At 49.2% G+C, this 23,751-nt stretch overlaps 2 protein-coding genes across 9 annotated transcripts in view; one reads left to right on the forward strand and one right to left on the reverse strand.

Annotated features, from left to right (window-relative positions):
* Window positions 1-8,198, forward strand: part of Ciita (class II major histocompatibility complex transactivator) — a 50,233-nt gene extending 42,035 nt beyond the window's left edge. For 5 of the 7 annotated variants that reach the window (XM_051181406.1, XM_051181407.1, XM_051181411.1 and 2 more), the window contains exons 16-20: window positions 1,721-1,807; window positions 4,551-4,605; window positions 4,711-4,794; window positions 6,039-6,135; window positions 6,621-8,198. In XM_051181406.1, the coding sequence (XP_051037363.1) occupies window positions 1,721-1,807; window positions 4,551-4,605; window positions 4,711-4,794; window positions 6,039-6,135; window positions 6,621-6,640 (343 nt within the window). In that variant the 3' untranslated portion in view covers window positions 6,641-8,198. Of the gene's footprint in view, window positions 1-1,720; window positions 1,808-4,521; window positions 4,606-4,710; window positions 4,795-6,038; window positions 6,136-6,620 lie in introns of all 7 variants that reach the window. The other 2 variants (XM_051181408.1, XM_051181410.1) reach the window with 1 other exon arrangement.
* Window positions 8,199-11,127: 2,929 nt separating this feature from the next.
* Window positions 11,128-22,719, reverse strand: Dexi (Dexi homolog). Of its 2 annotated transcripts, none has more exons than XM_051181442.1 (2): window positions 21,857-22,719; window positions 11,128-11,704 (listed from the first exon to the last, which is right to left on the reverse strand). In XM_051181442.1, the coding sequence occupies exon 1, from the start codon at window positions 22,274-22,276 to the stop codon at window positions 21,989-21,991; it is 288 nt and encodes a 95-aa protein (XP_051037399.1). In that variant the 5' UTR covers window positions 22,277-22,719; the 3' UTR covers window positions 11,128-11,704; window positions 21,857-21,988. The 2 variants fall into 2 exon arrangements, with proteins under 2 accessions (XP_051037399.1, XP_051037400.1); XM_051181443.1 differs by lacking the exon at window positions 11,128-11,704 and adding an exon at window positions 18,724-18,763.
* Between the last annotated feature and the right edge of the window lie 1,032 nt (window positions 22,720-23,751).

A 23,751-nucleotide genomic window follows, 5' to 3' on the forward strand; every position in this document is an offset into this window, starting at 1 on the left:
TTAATGAGTGAAAACTAATTGGGATGTTGGAAGGGAAGGGACTGATTAGGATTTAGCAGTAAAACATCTGGTGACTTTTTAGAAATATTTATTGTAACTGTTTCGGGCTTGGGAAGTTAAGGTAGAATGAGTATGCAGGGGACGGACATGGTTTCCCAATGAACCTGCATTGCAGTGCAGCCTTGAGCAGCTCAGTGGCACACACCTGGATCCCAGCACTGGAGACTGCAGCAGGAGCATCTTGAGTTTAAGGCCAGCCTGGGCTACATAATGATATTTTGCCTCAAAATAAAAATTTTAAAGGGACCAATAAGATGATGCAGAGGGTGAAGGCACCTCCAAGTTTTACACCTGGAGACCCGAGTTTGGTCTCCAGAACTCATGTAAAAGTGTGTCACTGCAAAAACACTGTTCCTATCCTGAAAGCAGTTAAGAGTTTATTTGGGAGACATTTTGAGTGACCAGTGCTCAGAAACTCAGATTTAGATTACGCCAAATAATGTGTTCTAACATGGAAGCAGTTCCATGAAGTTTTACAGAACAAAGTAAGTCATAAATTAAGGCAAGGTTAAAATAGGTTGGTGGGGCATGTGCGTGTGTGTGTGTGTGTGTGTGTGTGTGTGGTGTCACATTATACTGCATGTGCACACCTTTAATCCCAGCACTCGGGTGGATCTATGAGTTTGAGGCCAACCTGGTCTACAAAGTGAGTTCCAGGACAGCCAGAGCTGCACAGAGAAACCCGTCTCAAGACACAACACAACACAAGACAAACAAAAAAGTACATTGGTGGGTGCATCGAAAAGGAAAGTACATTAAGAGAAGGGAAGCTTTTCTATAGGCCCAAGATGTTGTCAGATACGAGTCTTAGGTTTTGGGTTGGTGGAGGCTAGTGGTCTGTTAAGTCAATAGATTCCAATAGGCTTCTATCTGTTCACCACAGGATGTTTGTTCTGACACAGAGTTGAGCAAGGAGTGGCTGCTCCCTCCCCCTCTGCATCATCCCAGCTCTAATCCATGGTCAGTCTTTGCAGACACAGCTTCTCTCCAGGAGTTCGAATGCACAGCTCCACAAAGCTGCCCTCTGCCATGTGTGCACTATGGCACAGCCCTCCACCCACACAACAAGAATGGTTTTAAATTTAAAAGCAGGGGGAACACAGCATAAGGACCTTCGTTCAATTCCCGCAACAAAACAAATGAAATAAAACTTCATGTTATAAACCAACTGAAGAAGCCTGAAATGTTCCCAACAATTCATGTGGCAATTTCACTATACACAGTGTAGATGTCCCCATACTTTACAGTGGTCTACGTATACCACAAGACAGCTTTCCCTCCCTCCTCTCTCCCATTTTCACCCTTCTATTCCTAGACATGTACATATTTATTGAGCACCTACTGTGTGTAGTTAGAGGGCTGGAAAACAGTCAGAGGGGAAAGGGTTACTATCAAATCAGAGAGCATGTAGAGGAGGGGAAGCACTCTTTCTCTGACATCCACCTCTCACCCCACCGCCCACCCTTCCTGTAACAAAACCTTATTTGTAAGTGGTTCCTGTGGGTCCATCCACAGGATCAGTGACCCTCCCCGAGGCTGGCTATCACAGGTCTGTGGCTACAGGCCACCTGTGAGGTAGTGCATTTCTAGCCTCATGATGGAGGCCAATGGGAAAGGGAGAGCCTTCCACTCCTGAACTGTTTCCTCCCTGTCCCTGCAGCCTGTCCCAGAACAGCATCACTGATGTGGGTGCCTGCAAGCTTGCAGAAGCCCTGCCGGCCCTAGCCAAGTCCCTCCTAAGGCTGAGGTGAGTGGGGTACCCCATTGAGTGGGCTGGTGAGATGGGGGACAAAAAGATGGTCCCCTCTTGCTGTCAGGAAAGTCTTTGTGCCACCAGGTTATTCATTGGCCTAGAATGAGTTGAATATCACTAGAATCTTGGGGCAAGTTGCTTACTTGTTCAAAGCCTCTATTTCTTCATCTGAATAATAAGAAATGTGTCAGTGGATCACATGTGATACTCTAGTCTGTCTCTAGTAGGCAGTGGATGGCTCCCTCTTACCCATCTACCCTCAGCATGAGAGCTGGACTGGAGCCCTGCAGTGCTGGCTTCTGAGCAGTCCATCACCCTTCCAGTCAGTGCTTACACTTCCACCTGCTGGTGAGCCTCAGTGTAGCAGCTCCAAGTTTTTAGCTGTCTTTGGTGAGGTACTAGAGATGGGACATGAGCTTGAACTAGTCATTCAGCTCAGCACTAGCAGCTCTTCACTAACCACCTGGGAAAGAATTCCTTCCCCCAAGTCATGTTCTAGGAAAGGCGACTTCTGTCCATCTCTACTGAGGCAGCAACTCCTACATCCTTCCAATCAGATCCTCTGTGCAGATGATAGGGCTATGCACTGCACAATTCATTGTGTATGCACTTGGTGCCAACTTAACACCCTAAAGTTGTGCTAAGTGCACATTATTCCCTATCTTAAACCATGGGATGTCCTTGATTTCCAGTTGCATACTAATACAGAGAGCACAAACATAAGGTATTTTAAGACAGTGATTTATTCTAGGAAGGGAATTGGCATGTCCCAGGAGAGTACAGTGAGAGCATCACCAGTTTATTTCCGAGAGCAGGGGTGTTGTGGCATGGTGAGACATGGCCCTGTGTGGGAAAATAGAGATGAGAAACTCTATAGGGCAGCAGGCACAATGGCCTCGAAGCAGGAAAGAGGATGGATTTCCAGGGGCAGAGGGCTCCTGAGGCGACTGAAGCTTCCTCGGGATGGAGGGATGGGAGGTCAGGAAAGTCCAGATTACACAGTCAGGTGCTTGTGGGCCAGGCAGGCTCACCAACTACTACTGTCACTGTCGCTAGATACCTAACAAGCCCAACGAAAGGAAGGAAGGGAGGGAGGGAGACTGGGAGGGAGGGAGGAAGTGTGAGGGTACAGTCCATCATGGTGGGGACACATGGTGGTCAAAGAGCAGAGAACAATGAATGGTGGCGCTGAGCTCACTTTCTCCTTTATAATTTTTTAAAATATTTTTTATTTTATGTGCACAGGGGTTAAATGTGTGTACATCTGTGAGCCAAATGCAGCAGTACCTGCTGAGACCAGAAGAGGGTATCAAATCTCCTTGGATTGGAGTTACAGATGACTTATGGCTATCTTGTAACACAAAATACATTCATTCCAACTTCAAAGTCGCCAGAGTCTTAGCAGTTTCCAGGTTTTCTCCTTCCCGTGGCCAACACAGGCCACCCTTTCTGTGTTGTCTCATGTGGCCCTCAGTGGTTTCTGTGAATGTGTCACACTGTGAGACCCTGCTTAACATTTAGTCCACTGCATACACCTTGCATACACCTGCAAGAACCCACCTGCTCTCCCTACAGTACCCCTGGGTACTGGGTACCCCTCCCATCCATTCTACAAATGAACAAGAGCATGGGTAGGGGAATCAAGTGAATTGCCCAGAGAGAATGAAGCATGACTTTGAACCTGGAAATGTTCTCCTTGGATTTTCCAAATACTTTGGTCTGGGAAACACCTCTTCCCCTCTCCTCCTGTCCTCCTCTCTTCTCTCATCTCTCTCTCCTTTTCTTTCCCCCTCTTTCCTCTCTCTCCCTCTCTGCTTGCTCCCCGTGTGTGTGTGTGTGTGTGTGTGTGTGTGTGTGTGTGTGTGTGTGTGTGTGTGTGTGTGTGTTACTGGGGATGGAGTCCAGAGCTACTTCATGTATACCAGATAAGCACTCTATACTGACCTTTAACCCTGGCCTTCTTTTTAACTTTCTATTTGAGGGGTTACAGTTAAGGGCACTAGCTGCAAAGGACCTGGGTTCAATTTCTAGCTCCCACATGTGGCTCACAACCATCTGTATGTAACTCCAGTCCCAGGGATCCCTTGCCCTCTTCTGGCCTCCTCAGGTACTGCACACATGAAGGCATACATCATCAGCATCAGCATCAGCATCACCATCACCATCATTATAAAAAGAGAAACCAACCTTTTTATTTTGAGACAGGGTATCATGTATCCCAGGTGGGCCTGAACTTGTAATCCCTCTGTCTCAGTTTCCTAAGTAGCTAGAATTACCTAAACCATCAAGCAGTGTACAACTTCTTGTCCATGCCTTAGTTTCTTGAACTTACCATGGAACTATAGATAAGTGGCCTCACCTCTCTGGGCCTCAGTTAGTCCAAATGGGACAGTAGGGCCTGCCTGCTAGTGTGGCTCAGTTGTCTGAGTGCTTACCTAGCATGTATAAGGCCCTGGATTCATTCCATCCCCAGCACTGCATAAACTGGGGTGATGTCAATCCTAGTGGTCAGAAGGTGGAGGCAGGAGAATCAGGAATTCAAAGTCACCTCTGACAGCTTGGAGATACATGCGACTTTGTAGACAGACAGGCAGGCAGGCAGGCAGGTAAAAATGGAGTAGTTATGGGTATGGATATGGGTATGGATCCCACCTGGCCTCAGGCTGGCACAGCACCCCAAGCCCTCTTTGTTCCTCTGTTGCCGGCAGCTTGTACAATAACTGCATCTGTGACGCAGGAGCCAAGAGCCTGGCACAAGTGCTTCCAGACATGGTGTCTCTGCGGGTGATGGAGTGAGTGTGGGCTCAGTTGTACCTGGGGCAGAGGGTCTCCCACCTGCATCGTGGGGAGGGTTGGGATGGGAGCAGCCAGGCCTCAGGATTGGCCTCTCTCTTCAGTGTCCAGTTCAACAAGTTCACAGCTGCCGGTGCCCAGCAGCTGGCCTCCAGCCTTCAGAAGTGTCCTCAAGTGGAAACGCTGGCGTAAGTAGCATTGCCCCTGGGGTTGGAGATCTGTGTGTGAGTCTAGAATTCAAATCCAACCCCTGTCCAGCAGTGTGTGAGCCTGGGCTGGCAGGTGATTTGTCCTGCGGGTCTTAGTATGTTCATCTCTGGAAGGGTGTGATATCTACAGAGAAGACTTGAGATGGTCATGTTAGTCAAGATAGAGAAAGAAGTTTTTGTGGGTTAGGGTCTCGTGTTGCCCAAGTCGGCCTGTAATTCTATATGTAGCCAAGGATGACCCTCTTGCCTCTATCTCCCAAGTGCTGAAATTAAAGCATGCTCTGCCTATCTAATCCCACGTGGCAATGATGTGTGCTAGTCAAGGGGCCCAACCCCGAGCCATTTCCCCAGCCTTAAACTTTTGGGACACTGTTGCCACATAAAACATTCAATAAATATTTCATCTGGGTGAACCATATGAAATTGCCTAATTCAATCATTCTTGGAACAAAAAAAAATAACAATTTCATATAGTTAGACCCATTTTTTACTTGTTTTTGAAGCAGAATTGAACTTGAACTCATGATCCTCCTGCCTCAGTCTCCTGAGTGCTGGTCCTATAGACGTTATGTGCTGTGCCCAGATTTAAACTTATTCTTATTAAGTCACTGTGATGTCTGATGTCCAGGCCCCTTTGCTCTTCAGATGGCTTTGATCTGCACAGGTGTGCCTGTCTTCTCAGATAGATAATGGAATCTCTAGATTCCTTTCTCATTGTGACCATAACTCCTTGCAGAAGCAATGAAAAGGGGGAAAGGTGCATTTGGGCTCAGTCTCACAGGGTGCTGTCCACTGTGGTGGGAAGTTGCTTGCAGGAGTTTGTGTCTGCAGCTGCTCACATACTGGCAGGGAGCAGATAGCTGCAGGAAGAGGCCTGGCTATTGCCTTCAAAGGTCCACCCACAGTGACCTACTTCTGCCAAGCTGCACCTCCTGAAGATTCACAGCCTTCAAACTAGTGTCCCAGTCCGGGGGTGGGGGGGCATTTAAAATGTGAGCCTGTGGGGGACAGAGAATAGTGAAACCACAATAGGATCCACTTTACAGCTAAAGAGAATAAGGTCACACAGCATGTCAGGATGGAAAGGGAGACTCCTAGCATCCTATTAACCCATGCTGCCAGGTGGGGTGTAGTGGGAGGGTGGGGCTGTGGGTAGCTTGTTCTGGGGTATCCTGGCTGCCTTCCCTCTAACCTGACACTGGGGTCCCATGTCCCCTCTACAGAATGTGGACACCCACTATCCCCTTTGGGGTTCAGGAACACTTGCAGCAGCTGGATGCCCGGATCAGCCTGAGATGACCCTGCTGTGCCCTGGACAAGGTAACCGTATTGGAACTACAGAAGGGAGAACTACAGGAATATCTGGGTCAGTGTCCTTGTGGGGTGGGGCCAAGGGCATCAAGCAAAGCTGGTTGGGTGTCTGGATCCATGTGCCATCTGGAGCTATACTGTCTCCAAATTGGCAGGTGTCCTCCAGACTTTGGGGACTTGGGCCAAGGAACCTCCCTGAGGTCAGGCTTAAGGACTGGGGACAGACAGGCTAAGCCAGTCACCTATAATCCCCATCTTGGTATTAGGAAGTCCTTCTTTTGAAACTTTCAGTCTTTCTTGTTGCTGTTTCTCTTGGGTTTATCTTCATAGGAAATTAATACATTTTCTGCCAGCAACATGAAGTCATTGTTCCCTTGTGTCTGACACTCTCTCCCGTGACCTGTGCTGCAGTTGCCCTCCATCCCCTCTTCTGCTATCAAGGCTGCTCCTGGGGCAGCTCACTGACTCACCTGTGTCTCTTGATACCCCAACAGCATGTGCTCTGGGACACTGACCACACTGGACCTTGTACTGGGTACTGTGCACTCAGCTCTTCTGTGGGCCATAGGCCATGAGTCGACCTCCAGTCACCCTGCCCCTGCAGGCTCAGAGTTGGACTCTGCCTAGATGAGGAGTGGACATATGTCTTGGTCTTCTACAGGCCCCACGAGCAGCTGCAGGCTTTTACAGAGCCAGGTAGGAAGCCAGCCCTTCAGTGACTGTGAGCCCTGGCAGATGGGCCTGGAGCTGCCTTCAGTGGGTTCACCAGGAGGCAGAGGGCCTTCTCTTTGACAGGCCAGGCCAGCATGAGGAACTGAAATAGCCAAGCGCCTACCTGACAAGGCCAGGGCCAGCCTGGTGAGAAGGTACTTCTTCCCTGCCACTCCGACAGGGACTGCTGGGCGCTCTGAAGACACTAGGGTGGCTCTGGCCTGCAGACTTCTAAATGGGACAGGGAATCTTTGGCAGCTCTTTCTACTTGTGGCTCTGTTTCCACAAACTTTCAGTCAAGGCTGAGTCAGGCCTGGCTGAGACCATGGACATGAACCAAGAGCCAGGCAGTGGTAGACTACAGAACAGGAAGGCTGCAGCTGGGGAGCTGCTCTGCCTTCTCCACACACTCACTACATTTTAAATGCATCAGCTACTTTCACTGAGGCTCTGGGGTTTGGTTAATCCCACAAATTCCATCTGGGGATACCTTCTATTCTAGTTATCTAATGCAAAAGAAACCACCCAAACCACAATAACTTAAAACAGCCCATACTTCTATTCTGCCCTGACCCCTGCCATTTGGGCAGGCTCAGAAAAGATGGCTCGCCTGCCACCAACCCTCTGAGTCAATTGGGGCAGCTAGAAGCTGGGCTGGAATCATCTGAAGGCTTTTTCACTCATATCTGCCATATGACATGAGTCGCTGGCTGGGAGCCCTGAGTTCTTAATGGGACAGCTGGCTGGGGACTTCTCCAAGGGGATCTGGTTTGCCTTTCTCCTAGCACTGTGTTTGTATTATAGGGTGACTACTCAGTGAGGAGACACAGGCCAGCAAGACTGTGCTCTGCTCATCACAGCCCCTGAGGCAGCATAGCATTGTGTCCACCACACCCTGAAGCGCAGAGCATGCCCTGAGCCTATGTGCACACCAGACAGTCCAGCTCTGCCCAGGTCCTGCATCTTCTGTAAGGATCTTTGTAACTTCTAAGATTCAGTGAAAAGCTATTATTCACAGGTCTGAGGGCTGAAGCAGTGACCACTGTACAAGGGAAGTGTTCTCTTCTACTGCCCTGCTGCATCCTGGGAGCAGTTCTGCAGCCAAGTATTTTGGCCTTAGCTGCAGCTAGGCAAAAGGGGCAGGCAGCACCAGTACTGCTGTTCTTGTTTCCCCTGGGGCACCACCTTTGAGGTCAGGCACCATTGATCCCTCCATCAGGACAGTGACAGCTTGCTTTCTTGCCTTGGCACAGGGAGCACCTGTATGGCTCCAGCATGCCAGCCCTGATGCCAATAGGACTGGCCCACATCCCAGTAAGTGGGAACTGGGCTAGAGGGGGCTATCTGCAGGGCTGCTTGGGGGGGGGACTCTTGGACACAGGTTCAACTGCCAAGGGTATCTGTGCTGCGGCATCAGGCTCAGGGGTGGCACATGGAAGTCCCATGTGTATGGTCACAGGGGACAGCACGGAGGCATGCTCCAAGTCAGGTATCTGCTGCACCTGCCCGTGTCTCTGCCATTGGTCTGTCTGGAGATGTCAAAAGTATCTTTCCTTACTCTGCTGAGGGCTGTCACTCATTAATGGGTTGGTTATGTAAGGCACTCAGTAGAGTGTAGAGACACAGTAAATACTCAACAAACCTCACCAGTCCTGGATCCTGTATGCTGGGCAGCACCTTAAACCCTCTGGCTCCTAAAGAGAGGTAGTGTAGGACTTTATGACATCGAACTCTTGGCTGAGCTGCCTGGTCTCATGCCCCATCTCACCCTATATGCAGGCAAGTGTCTTCTGTGCCTTAGCCTCTCCATCTGTAAAATCGGCAGAGCCATAGAATCCTCTTCACTGGATTATGTAAAGACTCAATGTGGAAACAAAAATATTAATAAAATGTCAGCAAAATGGCTTAGTGGGTAAAGCAAGCCCAACAATCTGAGCTTAATTCCAAGGACATGTTGTTTTCTGAAAATTTCTGTACACCATGTGTATATTGGAGCTACAAGTTGTTGTGGGCCTTCATGTTGGTGCTAGGAACACAGCTCAGGCCCCCACAAAGGTAGTATGCACTCTTAATCACTGAGCCATCTCTCCAGTCCACAAAGTAAAAAATAAATAAAAATTAAAAACAAAAAATATTTAACAATTTAAGAGTGGTTTAAGAGTGGAAAGGGTTCTGATGCTCTTTTCTGGACTCAATGAGCACTGCATACACTTGGTGCACATAAATATACACAGGCAAAACACTCATAATATAAATAAATCTTGAAAATCCCAGCACTTGGAAAGTAGGAGCAGGAGGATCTCTGTGAGTTCAAGGCCAGCCTAGTCTATATTGTGAAGGCTGGGTCTTAACAAATCCCTAGCACCCAGCTTAGTGCAGGGGCTCTCATCCTTCCTTCCACCCTGTATTTCATTCCTGTTTCCAGCTGGCATGTTCTACCCTGACCTGTGTGTGACTTCCTATAGGACTCCATGGTTCCTTGGGCAGATTATCTGTCTCTCGTCCCTCTTCATCCCACTCTCCAATTCCACCTCAATATTATCTTTTTGCTGCCTGCATGGCTAGGATGTGAGACCTGGAGGAGCAAGGGGTTTGTCTGCCTCAATCACCCCCTGCCCTCTTACACCCATTCAGGTGCCTGTACATTGTAGGTGTTCAGTAAGGGGCAGATGGATGACCAATCCTCAGCTCACTTAGTCATTGCATAACTGTGCACTGAGGACACACAGGGGAATGAGGCTCCTGTGCTGGTAGTCTTGCATCTTAGCAAATTTAAGACACCTCCTGGACAGAGCAGCCAGGTGTGTCTGGCCAGGCTGTGCACTGCACAAAGGTTCCTGGACAGTGGACACATGAGGGTTGCCTAGTGGAGCCTGGAGTGGAATTGCATCAGCATAGAAGAGAAGCTCTTGGTAAGTAGCATGCTGACACCTCAAAAGTTGGATAAGCTGTGGTTACTTGGCTAGAATAGGAGGCTGTCAACCCCACTTGTGATTCGAGAAGCAGTTCTGGGGAAATCAGCAGGCACATGCAATATACTTTCAGTCCTAGCCCCTCTTCAGCCCTCCACTTCCCTCCAGGCCACTCTCTCAGGGAGTATGTCTCTCTTCCTGTTGTATATGACTGATCTCAGAGCCAAAAAATTGCCATCTTGAGGAATTCAGCTGCACCCCATTGCAAAAGGATTATCTCATCATGGAGAGTTACATGGCGCATCACAGGATCCTCCCATGAGTATCCAATCACTCCCATTTGTTGTATGCAATGCTACCCTAATTGCATATGGCTTCAGGGAGGGGCTAGAGCTATACTCTAGACTAGAGAAGTCTGGGGAAGAAGGCTCCATTTTTATATGGGTTTTGGAGACAGGGTCCAATGTAGTCCAGGATGAACCTTGAACTTCTGAACTTCTTGCTTTCATTTTATAATTTCTCATTCTTTTGTCTCTGCCTCTGGAATGCTGGGATTATAGGTACATAAACACTGTGCCTCTTTTATGTGCTGTTGGGGTTCAGGGTTTTGTACAAACCAGGTAAAGATTCTATCAAGTGAATTCCCAGCCTCTTTCCCATTCTTTATTTTTTTAAGGTAAAGTCTCACTGTGTAGCCCTGGCTGGCTTGGAACATACTTTTTTAAACCTGGTTAGACTGTAATTCATAGATCTATATCTACCTCTTCTGCTTCCTGGATGCTGGGATCAAATGTGTCCACCACTACATCCAGTCCCTTCCTTGTTGTTCATGGAGGTGTACGATATGCTCTGTGTGTGGGACTCAGGCCCGAATTCTCTAGGGCACCCTATCCCCTCCCCTCCCATCATAACTCAGGCTTTCAGTAGGTGGGAGGAGGCTGCCTCTCTAAAGTGAATTCCCTATCCCTGTTGCTCTTCCAGATTGGACCATCTGACTTTTTTGGCAAATTGTCAGCCATAATACCCCCTTTCCAAAATTCAAAACAAACAACAAAAAACAGCAACCAGGGCCAGGTGGTGGTGGTGCAAGCCTTTAATCCCAGCACTCGGTAGGCAGAAGCAGGCGGATCTCTGTGACCAGCCTGGTCTACAGAGCGAGTGCCAGGATCAGCTCTAAAGCTACACAGAGAAACCTGTCCCGGAAAACCAACCAACCAACCAACCAACCAACCAACCAAAAAACAAAACAACTACAAACAAACAAACAAACAAAAAAACACCCAGCAACCAAACAAGGACAAGAGACAAGAGGGGTTGGAGTTCCGAGTTGCTTACATTTTTTTTTTTTTTTTTAATGAAATAAGTCAGCCTCTAAGTATTGCTTTTACAGGTTTATGGAAATCAAGTATCTACATCACTCACACTTTCTATACCACTCACACTTCCAAAAATAGACTTCTAGCCAGAGACAGCCTTCCCCAGTGGCATCTCAGTTCTGTCAACCTGGAGAGGCTAACCCCCACCCTGGGCCTTGGCACATCCCTCTTCAGAGTGACTCCCTAAAACTGTGATCAACAGTTTTGGGGATGAAGCCACCCAGACTTAAGGCTCAAATGCATCAAATGACGCCGGAGGGGGTGGCCTACGTATGAGTCTGTTTGCATCCCACTTCAGCTCTCTGTGTCCTTTCCAGAGGTTAAGTGGGGGAGGCAGGTGCAGTTGGGGGTGAAGTGCAGAGAGGTGACCTCTGGCTGGATTCCTGTAAACATCCATCACAAAGGCGGAGAGTTACAAGCCAGATCCAGGACATCTGAGAACTGGGTGGTAGGTGAGGTCTTTGGAGCCCTTCTCCTTCCTGTAGGGCCTGGCAACTGTACCATCTTGGCACTGGGTCCCCACCTCTCCTGGCACACTCCTGGGCTGGGGCAGGAACCTGGTTGTTGGCACGAGCAGACCTAACCAAGAAGACAAAGAACAGTCATCAACACAGGCCACTGCACCACTGGCCTGGGAGTGCCTCCTGGCAATTGGGTGGGGCAAGGATGCCTTGCTCTGATCCTTAAGGTCTAGTACTCCCCAGAAGCCCCATGCTCAGGCTAAAGATGCTTTTTCCTCTCTCTTTGCTGAGCAAGCAGTCTACCAACTGAACTAGCCTCCCTATAGCTTTTATCCCAAGTTCTTCTTAGTGAATTTGTTTCCCTTCTGAGATCCTGGGGAACCAGAGTAGTTTTCCATGGGAGAGGAGGGCTGTTCAAGTGATCAGGAGAGGAAGAGAGATGGTAGGGCTGGAGGAGGAGCTCAGCCATGCGAGAGGTCAAGAAGGAGCAGCTGAGCAAGCTCCAGGGAGTGGCCAGTGCCTCCCATCTCACCCAGGAGGCACCATGATTACAGGAAGGGTCACTCTATGCAGCTTGTCAACTCTGTATCCTCACTTGCTTCCTCTTCCCATGATACAACATCACTTTTAAGTTCTGTCCCTGTGGCAGGTTCTTTCCTCCAGTCCCTTCAATCCCATGTTTAGCTGTCACCAGCATCTCTCCAATGGTGAGGTGCCCAAGTCCCTGTCCTTTTAGCCCCCTCAGATTCTTCCCTCTACAAACACTACTGATCATCAGATGGAATGATCACTGTATGTGAAACATGCAGTGCGTACTGCTGGATAGCATCCAGGTTATGTGAGGCTACCACGGGCATCACATATTTAGCAGTAGCCCTGGCTCCCAACCAGCTAAAGTTGGTAGCACCTCCAGTCACCATGGCTATTAAAATTGTTGCCCACCTATAACCATTTCTAGCAGGAACTGTGCCTCTCCCCATTTTATAGGTTGCAAAACAGAGGCTCAAAGAAGCAGGGTGAGTTGCTTGCAGTTGCACAATCAGGGCAGGCAGAGCTGGCATGTACTGGTAACAAATGGGGACAACCACAATCTGGGTGCCACTACACCTGGCACTCCTGTCATGCGACTTGCTCCTTCCTTCCACCTCCCTTCCCCAGTCCTGGGTACCTTGTCCTACTTCAAGAGAATGGCTGGTCCCAGCTGCAAGAACAGGATTGCTAATGTCTTCCACAGCAAACTGCTTCTTACCAGAGACTGCTAACACTCCAACCCCCTCACTGGTACCTGGGGCAACATGAGGCATGTCCTATGCCCACTCTGGCTCCTGGGGCTTCTGAGCAGGATTGAGTCCCAGACTACAATGGTAGCCTGTTCAGTGCCAACCAGTTCCACCTTGCTGACCTCACTTCCCACTCTCCACTTGGAGTTCCTGAGATCTCCATCCTCTTTACCAGCCTACGGCAGATAAAGACATCAAGACTCAGAAGGCATAAGATACTTGTTGAAAGATGCTTAGCTTAGAAGTACTGAAATCTGCCCAGGTGTGGTGCCCTGGCCCTGTGATTCCTGCATTAGGAAGCTAAGACCAAAGAATGGCAGGTTAGAGGCCAGGCTGGGCAACAGAGCAAGGAGAGTGAATTTGAAGCCAGGCCATCTGGTATAAGCCAACGATGGGACAAGGCTGTGGGCATGGATGGAGGTCCACACAAGGCTGTGCTCACAGAAATGGCACCCATGGGGAGACTGGGCTTAGCTGTCTCCTCAGTTTTGAACGGGTTAAGAGTGGAAGTTTCTCCCATCCTCTGCCAGACTCATCTACTAAAAGTCAACTGAGGACATACTCTACCATGGCTCAGGAACCTTCCCTAGTTTCCGCTGACTGCCCACAGGCAGGCCCTCCACCCCACTGCCCCCCCCCCCACCTGCCCACAGAATGTGTGGTAAGCTACATAGGACCTTCCAGAAAGACTTTTTGAGGCTCTTGTCCCATCACACCAGAGCCCACTTGTAGCTGTTGTTCCAGTTTCTTCCCTTCAAGGAACCCTGGGGGAGACATGATGTTGTTGAAAGTCTTCACATTCAGGAGCCTGAAATGTAGTAATTTACTGAGATTCACCCTCCTGGACACCAACTACAGGCATGCCCCAGCCAGCCAGGAGCCACCAAAGGGCCTCACTCCCTGCCAGTCCTCGTGACTACACACAGTCTCAGCAGCTGCTGGCCTGACTGACCCTGCTGGCCCACACCTTACCATAGGTTTTAGTGGACACTGCTGACTCCCAGGACACCTGCTGAGTCTCTTAGCTACAGCCAATGATGACAGGTTCCTGCTTACACAAGTTCTCCTCCTTTCAAAGCATTTTTTATCTCTTAAAAGCCAATTTAAGGACTGGAGAGATGGTTCAGTGGCTAAAAACACTTGCTATTCTTGAAGGGCTCCCAGGTTCTGTTCCCAGAACCCACATGGTGTTCACAACTGCCTAACATCAGTTCCAGAGAATCAGCCTTCTTGGCTATGGCTTCTCTTACCGATGGCCTTCTGGAACCCCACTGTGCACCTGTTTCTCCACATACCTGGGTGCGGACACCCAGGATCTCCGTGCTGGAGGCAGACTGTGCAGCAGGAGACCATCTGGCTCATGGCCAAGGGTGTGGTAGTAACCTGGCCACCTCCCTGATAGCTGAAAGGACAGAAGAGGAGAGTAGCTTCCTGTCTCCACACAGGTCAGTCCCTGCTGAGAGGCAGCTTCTTGGGCCTGAATTCCAACTCCATGTTGGCTGTGAGTGCTTACCACAATGGACCAGAATCTACAGTATGTCTGCAGCTGTTCCTGACTCCCCTTTATTTGCCTGCCCAACAGTTCCTACGGCTTGTCACACATCACCTGGACATTACCTATTTAGACAGTCTGAGTATCTAGAATATCTCTTCCCCAGGCCCCTGTGCACTGGGATTACTGACATGTACCACCACAACTAGAAGTGTCAGGGGAAATGTTTATGTCATGACTATGGGGAAGAACAGCACTGTCATAACAAAGGTAACGTGGTAATGCTAGAGAGGCAGAGAAGGGGAAGCTGGCCATCTGCCTCTGTGCCTGGAGCAGAGAAAGGGGAAAGCAGCAAGGCCAAGGCATCATGAGCCTGGCTCTCCTCTGGTACCTTCCAGGGAGTCTTCCAGCCCAGCACCTCACTTCAGAAACTGGGCAAGTGGGAATGGCTGGAGGACCCATGCGTTCCCTAATAGCTGGGCATCTAAGGTGAGTCATCACACCGCCCCAAGCCTCAGTTTCCCTCACATCTAATGAGCCCTTCCCAGACAACATCACAAGGTGACGCTCAGGGGAAGCTGTAAAGATGTGGGAGGGGCACAACCTCCCAGTCAAGCTTCCTACCAGGCAGGCAGGAAGCCAGGGACCAGGGATGACAGCTGCAAAGGCACCTGTATCAGTTGATACTCAGTGGATAGCAAGCATCACCACATGGCCTCAGGCTGTTTCACAGCAGGTCCACAATGATACTCTCTACTGATTACTGGTGCCAGAAGAGCAAGGAATCCCAGGAAACAGGGAAGGCTTCTGGGGCTAGGGGTCCCCTAGGTCTAACACACCACATGGTGCTGCATACAACTATACTTCTGTCACCGATCCACTGGATCATTGTAAGCCCTTATGCAGGTACCATTATTCCCTTTGCACAGAAAAGGAAACTGAGGCATGGGGGAGGTGATGTCACTTATCTAAGATTTGGAAGAACTGAGGCTTAAACCCCAAATGTAACTGCAAAACCTGTAAGAAACAATTTTAGGGTTACACGAGAACTGGATGGAACCACCTCACCTCCATAGCAAACACATACTGCTCTGCAGCTCTTGGTCAAGCCTTATTAATTCTCAGAGAGGTACCAGTTTAGTGCCAGGAATCTTTATCTAGTAGTTCAGCATATAAAGTCAGACCCAGCCTTTGCCATTGCTGGCTTTACTACTTGGCCATAGAAGTTAATGACTTTGGTACTTATTTTCATGTATGTCAGGAGAGGGTGGCTTCCTCCTCACAGTGACATTAGCATTCTTTTAAAAATAGACCCACACAGTCTTGGAAGTATGCCTCAGCAAGAGGGTATATGTTTAGGATGTGTGAGACACTGGGTTGGATCTCCAGAAACACCCCAAAATAAATAAAATTAAGTCTGGAGAGCTTGGGGCTGTAGTTGAGTTGGTAGAGTGTTTTCCCGGTATTCACGAAGCCCAGGATTCCATCCCAGCATTACATAAACTGGGCACTGTGGTGCGTGGCGCACATCTATTAGCATAGGTGGTGTAGTGAACCATGACTAAAACCCCAGCATCTGGGAGGTGGAAGCAGCAGCAGAGAAGCCCGAGGGCTTCCTTGGCTGAACTGTGAATACGAAGCCAGCCTGAGTTAGTGACCTGTCTCAGAGAAACAAAAACAAACAAAAAGTCCATATAAAAAAGAAGACAAATGAAGCACCCAAACTGGTATTATTAAACTTAAACTATAAAAGGAAGAGCAGTAACTCAGCAGTGGAGAGGGCCGGCTAACATCACCAAGGTTAACAGGACTGGCAGCCATAGGACAGGGGATGTGTGCCTGCCTCTCAAAGCACTCTAGTGGGACACACTCCTCTGAGGTCTTAATTACATTGCTTGTATGGAATCCAGAGCACAAACATCTGACAACCCCAGGCAGACACAGCCAGACTGGCACCTCAAAAAGTTCCAGTGTCACCAAGACACAGACAGACTGAGAAGCAGTGGCTTCAAATCCTGCACTTTTACCGTTAAAGGACACTCCTGGGACAGATAATATGTGAATAAAGCCATGGACCAGAGTGCTCCCAGGGTCAGATCCCTGTCACAGTTTCTGATTCCAGCCAGACATGGTGGTACCTACCTATAATCCCAGTGTTCAAAGGTAGAGCTGGGAGGTGGGGGGATTTGGTCAGGAGTTGTAGGCCAGTCTTAGTTACAGAAGCAGTCCATCTCAAAAATAACATTTTGCTGGTTTTGATAATGGTACTATAGATACTAAGTACATCCTTGTTTTAGGAAAACAGCAAAATATTCAGAAACAAAGGAACATCATGTCTGCAAGGCACTCTCCAATGGTTTAGGTCATGACTGTCCACATGTGTATGATGGTCTTCTGTAAATGTTTATCTTACTGGTTGATGAATAAAACACTGTGACCAATAGGGCAGCACAATAGGTGGGTCTAGGAGATGAGGAGGATTCTGGGAAACATAGGCAGAATCAGTCATCATGTAGAACTTGAGAGTAGTAACAGGCTGTACTCGTTTGTGGAAATACATAGGTTAAATAAAGACAGCTAGCCAATAAGAAGCCCAAGCCAATGGCTAGCAGTATTATAACTAATATAGTGTCTACATGTTCATTTGGGACTGACGTGGCTCTGGGACCAGGCTGGTGGGAAGAATGCCCATAACATGTGTATGTGTGTGTTTATGTACATGTATGTGTACACACAGAGAAGGATGTGAGCCTGCAGTGAACACATGAACAGAATGCCTCTGGCAGGCTCTGGTGAAGGCACGCAAGTTCTTTATACTTTTCCTAAAACTTTGCTGTAAGTATGGAATTTTTAAATTTTTCTAAAAGATTTTGGATGAATTCAGGAAACAAGGAACAAGCATGTAGATGAGATGGGGCCTAGAAAGGCTGTGATCTGGTGCTGGAGGGGGTGCTGTGCAAGGGACACTACTGTCTTATTTGGCCTTGTTTTCTGGGCTCCTCACTTGCTGGTCTGCACTATCTTTATTTGCAAGGTTGGGTTAACTCAGCAGTCAGGAGGCAGGAGCAAGAAGATCTCAAGTGTGAGGCCAGTTGGAGCTACATAGTGAGACCCTGTTTTAAAAAAAAAAAAAAAAAAAAAAATGTCTGTCTCTTTCAATGTGATACTGGTTTCTTAAATGCAGCTGGTACTCTCTGGAAGGTCCAGGATGAAGGCAGCAGTAATATCTGACAGAAGTCCACCTGTTTTTTACCGTGCTAAACAGATCTCCAGGCTGGGAAGAGAGTATAATGTAGGCCTTGCTTCTCTGGCTGGAATCTCCAGTCAGTGTCAGCTCAGAGCCAAGGGCATGGGGCATTGGATTCCCGTTGGATTCTCAGCTGGCATGGAGTCCTTTTCTTCCCAAAGGAATGGCCAGAGCTGTTGTAGCACTGGGTGTCTCATGTCAGACCAGGGCGCATGCCTTCCACAACTCTAAATCCTCTTGTCTAGACAGTAGTCATCCAGCTCCATGGGCTACCTGTGGGTCTCCCACAACTGGAATTTGAGCATATGGCTGCCCCCATGGAATTAGTGGGCATCCTAATTGGGCAGTGGCATGTTCAGTGGCTATAGTCTGGCAAGAAAGGTCAAAAAGCAGCTCTGGCCCCCAGTTGAGCCACCTAAGCTGGCAGTAAGCTAGATTAAGGAGTCAGTCACCCTTATTCCACAGCTACACTCTAACAGGCTACACACACATCCCCATTCCCAGACCAGAGACAGTGTGTCTTCCACAACATCTCATTGGCAAGGGAGGTTCAGTAGGCACCTGCCACCTGTTAGGACTCTGACATAATCAACCAGGCTAGGCTGCCTCTAACCTAGCAGAAGAGCTATCAGCACCTAACCACCCTATCCCCCCTAAGGCTCCCAGACATGCATCCAGTCTTCTCCCCCAACAAGCAAGGAGCTTCATCCCTACTCCCCTGGGCCACAATAATCACTCTAGAAACTACTCCCCAGAGCTCCAGAACCAGTGCCCTGGGGACTATGGGCAGGAGGAAAAGTCTCTAGGGCCAGATAGGCAGGGAGACAAAGGTAGTGTGTGTGTGTGTGTGTGTGTGTGTGTGTGTGTGTGTGTGTGTGTGTTTACCAATGGGCATGTTCAGGAGGAAAAGTCTCTAGGGCCAGATAGGCAGGGAGACAAAGGTTGTGTGTGTGTGTGTGTGTGTGTGTGTGTGTGTGTGTGTTTACCAATGGGCATGTTCCCTGAGCTCATGGAGCTGGTCCTTTTCAGTCACTGGCCATAATTATTCTTGTACAAGACAGGTGAAGGCAGTTGGCTCCAGATTGCACCTACCTGTCAGTAACAGAGGCTTAAATTCAAGGTGATCCAACTCTTTGTCCTCTCAACAAGGTAGATTTTCTGTCTTATAAAAGAGGTCACTAACATGTGGGGTTGAACAGCATTCCCAAAACTGTGGCTAAGCCTGTGATTTAGAGTTACTGCCCTTAACCCTGCCTCTATCTACATCGACTCCTCAAATAAATGCTTAAGAAATGTATAAGACACTGATGGGTGGTGGTGGCACACGCCTTTAATCCCAGTACTCGGGAGGCAGAGACAGACTGATCTCTGTGAGTTTGAGGCCAGCCTGTTCTACAGATCGAGATCCAGGATAGTTAGGGCTATTATACAGAGAAACCCTGTCTCAAAAAAAAAAAAAAAAAAAAAAAAAAAAAAAAGGATGAGAAGCTGAATTACATGGGGTAGACGACATGGAGGACCCAAGGAGCAAAAATGGGTGTCCTTTGTTAATGTTGACACAGCCTGGCATGTCCTGAGTGCATGCCCTTTGTTAGTGTTTCCTGTCCTGGCTTGCTAGAACACAGGTGTCATGTAAGTATGAGAGGGAACAAGTATGCTGGATCCCTGGGACTCCTCTACTTATAGAAAGGGGCCAGGAGGTGAGGCTGGGTCATTACACTCCATGTTGCTACCAGACATCCAGCCAGCACCCTCTGGGTCTGGACTATTCTGGCTCTGGGACCAACGTCTTCTAGCTTGGATTGGGGGACATGTAGTATAGTGTGTGGGTTTCGTTAGTCTCTAGCTCTGGGTGGGGGATTTTCTATATCCTGTATCCTCTCTACCCCCAGGGTCAGGTAAGAGTAACCCAAAGAAATGCTTCTTGGTGTTTCTGCTCAAACAGCATTTGCTGCAAAATATGTCAAAGCATTTGGGCTTTGGTTTTCAGCTTAGAATATGCCAATGTTTTCATTTGGAAGCAGGAGTGTTTCTGTTGATATAGTAAGAAGACAAAAATAAGCCTTTTTCCACTACGTTATACTGTCTGAGAGTCTACTTGGCTCAGGGACAGAGAGATGCAGCTTAGGATCACAGGGCATAGCCTAGACTCTGTGAGGAAAAGGAGGCAATGCTTGTTGAGTAACTACATGAGTGAACACACAGAGGTCCTACAACCAGGAGGGACACGTGGTCTCTACTCGGGTTCTGAGTGGATCCCAGAGATTCTCTCTTTTAGGTGTTCCCAGTGTGTGCTTGTTTGCCCATCTTCACTAACCCCATCTTGTCCAATCCCCTGGCACCTCTGGATGCATCTCTTCACTGGCTTCATTGCTCCTACACTTGCCCTTCAGTGCATTCGGCTCATCAGGCAGTCTCTTCAGAGAACATGAACAGATGGACTGTGTCACACCCTGCCAGATGTCTCAGGCCCACCCCTGACTTCTTTACGCCTCTGTGTCTTCAGCCTCTTTTTAGCTGCTGAATGCACCATCCCTCTCCTATCTGGAGATGTGGGCACTAACAGTTCCCTCTGCTCAGACTGCTTTTCTCCAGAGCTCTCTGTCTGGCTCCTTCTTTCAATCTGGGGCTCAGCTCATATTTTCATCCCTTCAGAGGGGCCTTCTCTGACCCTCTAATTAAAGCAGCCTATCCCTATTCTCCTCTCGAGGTCATTCCTCACAAAGCATCTGCCAGAGGCCAGGTGCTGTGCATACAGCAGTGAACACAATAGCAGAGCCCCTAAACTCCTGTTTCCCGGTGCCCACTCGTGTTCCTCTTCAAAGGCTCGTGTGCCTGGTCCCATCTGTCTTTGCTCACCAAGTACTCAACAAATAGGCATTTGTGCAATGAAAGAACGGATGTAAGGCTGGTAGGAATGCGGAGCAGCTGGCACATGCCCTGCCTCGCACTTGGCTCCTGTGAAGATGTCACTAAACTTAACCAAAGAGGTCTTCAACGATATCTTGCTTTGTCCCCAGGTATCTCCTGCTTAGTGTGCATTATTTCTACACCAGAGTGTTCTCCAAATCCCATGCTGAAACACTGATCCTGAAGAGATTCTGTTGGGAGTGATTAGGTCATGAGGATGGATCGAAGTCACCAGAAGTGATGGTGTAGGGGTGATTAGGTCACAAGGGTGGAGCCCTCTGGTAGGATTAATGTCCTTTGGAAAACTATCAGAATGAAATGTTCGCTGTTTGAGCAATGATATTCTGGAATAGTATCTCAAATTAAGATACCCTCTTATGGCAATGTTGGTAATAGGATAAAAGAGGGTAACAGAGGAGAGGAAGGGCAACTGCCTCCTTTGGGTGCGTGACATTAGTGTCTGTTATCTAAAAAGGGGCTTCTGCCCACCAACTCCATATGCCCCTTCATTGCCACTGAGGCTCTACGCCCTGCCAAATTCCAGCATTACCCAGCTATAGGGGTAGGCTTCCCCTATAGCTGGACCCAACAGATTGCCTATCACAAATGCTCTCTCTCACATAGCCCAGCTGGTCCCTTTGCTTGGGAGACTTTGGCCAGTCTTATTCCTTCCTGGACTCATATTACCTCTAGCTACAACAAGCTTCTTAGCAGAAGCCTACAGGCAGGCCTTCAGTGCAAACCATTCTGTGGTTCCTTCTGCTGACCCTACGGTCTCTGGCGGCCTTGCAAATACTGCAGACAAAGCCAGCTGCAGCTCAGAAATAGAGGCAGCCTATAGAACTGACAGCCTCTGCAGATCTGAACTGCGGATCAACCCAGGAGCCCTGAAACCTGACTCCAAATACAGCAGCAGATGCCCTGCCAAAAGGAAGTGCAGCAGCCTTGTTTGCCGAAGGTTTCCATTCTCCCAGCCTTGGCCCTTGAGTTTAACTACTCCCTCAGGAGGCCACAGAACATAAGTGACCGGTGCCTCTTATGACAACAGTCTGTCCTTGTAGGACAAGTAAGAATTCCCCAAACCCCAAGGTCACCAACAGGACGGGCTGAGACTAGGGGAAGCAGCTGATGGCTCCACCTCAAAAGGTTTTGGGTACAAATGTTTTTGCATAAGTCATGGGGTAAATTGCCCCTGGCTTCCTTTCCATGGGGGAATCTCTCCAGACTCCACCATGCCTAGCATTCAGTCAGACCCAGAGGCTTGGGAGAAGGATGTGAATCTGCCTTGAGGACATCACCTTTCCCTCCCCTGCAATACATCCCCATCTCAAGGGCACTTACGGGCCTCTTCCTGGGGTCTCATGCCGGTCTAGATGGTGCCCACAACTAGTGGCAGTGGCATGATATGGGCGGCTGGTCAAGGCCAAGAGTTGAGGATGGTGGAGGGCAAGTGGGGGAGCAGTAGTGAAAACCTTATTCCAAATATCCATCAAAGACATCGAGCTCCGAGTCAGCATCATAAAGGCCAGAACCGGGATCCGAGAGTACGCCGAGGTCCACCAGCGCCTGATCCAAGTCCTCGGGCAGAAAGACGAGGCCCACGTTGAGGACGATGTATTCCATGAGGAAGGCGTAGTAGAGGATCAGCACATTGACGAAGAACAGGCCCACGTAGAACATAGAGGGCAGCAGCGGTGGCTGCACGTAGGAGACCAGGGGGCCCAGAGCGTCCAGGTGGGCTGCGACCCGGGCGCCGGGCATGCAGGGGCCGGCGGTGGGGGCAGCGGCCGGCGATCCCAGCGACCTCAGCCGCTGCGGCGCCTGGGCGGCCGGCGACGGGGCAGCTCGGCCATCCAGGGGGCACCCCGGGGCTCGTTAGCGGCAGCGCTGGGCCCCGGGGGTCCTCGGAAGACGCTCCTTGACCCCCGAGATGCTCGGGGCCGGATTACGGCGCCCTGGGATCGGGATGCAGGCCACACGGGCCGCTCGTCCCTCAGGTTCCCTCCTAGAAGTGGCCAGGGGCTCTCTCGGTGCGCCGCGCTCGCGCAGCCCCGGGGCAGCTCAGAGTCGAGGCTGGGTCCCCGCTGTTTTCTCCCCCAGCCGCTTCTCAAGGCAGGTCCGCGCCCCCGCAGGTTCACGGCCCATCGCTGCGGCCGGAGCGTAGCTATGCAGCTTCCCTAGCCTAGCCAGAGGCTCTGCGCTCATTGGCCAGTCGCATGCTCACCCACATTTCATTGGCTAGCTCAATGCTCAACGGTCATTGGCTCAAGATGCCAGGGGGCGGGTACTCTTTTGCTCTGCTCCTTAGGAAGTTCCCCAATCTCTAAATTGCTTTCCTGAAGTTGGAGATCCTTAGCCCCTGCACCTTGCTAGGTGCCTCACATCTTTGGAACCCAGCCTCCCCATTTTAAATGAAACCAGGAGTAAAGAAGAGATGTCGGCAACTCCACTGAAAATCTTAGATATTTTCAAGGCGCTTTTTTTTGGGGTTCTTTTCACAATAAGGTAAGAAAAATCAGTGAGTGACTCTGACAGCTGACGGGAGATCACATTATTGGATTCCATGATCCCGAATGGGCCGGACCACAACAGGCCGGTCAAAGCTTCCGCCAGTGTGAAGTTGCTTATTGTTTCTTTTTACTGCGTAATCCTTGTTTTAAAAATGCTAAGTTAAAAACTGATGCTAAGTAATAGAAAACTTCTAATCAGAGACCTTTGCTTACAGACAACCCCCGTCCTTCTTTAGCGGAATGAGTTTGCCAAAGGCTCCTTACATCGGAATTTAAACAGCAGGGGATCAAAACCAAGGTGTTGTGTGTGCAAGATGTAGGTAGACAAGAGCTACATCTTCAGTACTTGAAACCACCACCATAACAACAACAAAAAACCGGGCTCACAGAGGTCTACTTGCCTCTGCCTCCTCTGCTGGGATTAAAGCCTTTGTCTAACCCCAGCTCTTAATAGGTCTTTGATATAAGGTCACACTTAGCTTCACAGGAACTGGACAAGACAATGTACTACATATCCCTTTCACAGATGAGGAGACGGAGCTCCAGAGAAACGGATCCTCAAAGCTGTTGAGCCTGTGTATTTTCTTTGGGGGTTAGAATCTGCTCTTGTTCTCTCAGGACTTTTATTGCCTCTCCAGCTCAGTTACAGGGAAAAACATTAACCTGGTGCTGGCCTCCATTTCTCTAATTCTTGGAAGTAAAGCAAACCATCATTTATTCACTCTA

Source organism: Phodopus roborovskii, unplaced genomic scaffold (genome assembly GCF_943737965.1).
Source record: "Phodopus roborovskii unplaced genomic scaffold, PHOROB, whole genome shotgun sequence".
NCBI classification, from domain to species: domain Eukaryota; kingdom Metazoa; phylum Chordata; class Mammalia; order Rodentia; family Cricetidae; genus Phodopus; species Phodopus roborovskii.

Excerpts from the sequence above, each read along its gene's own strand:
- Dexi (XM_051181442.1), bottom strand. The coding sequence starts at position 22,276 with ATGCCCGGCGCCCGGGTCGCAGCCCACCTGGACGCTCTGGGCCCCCTG.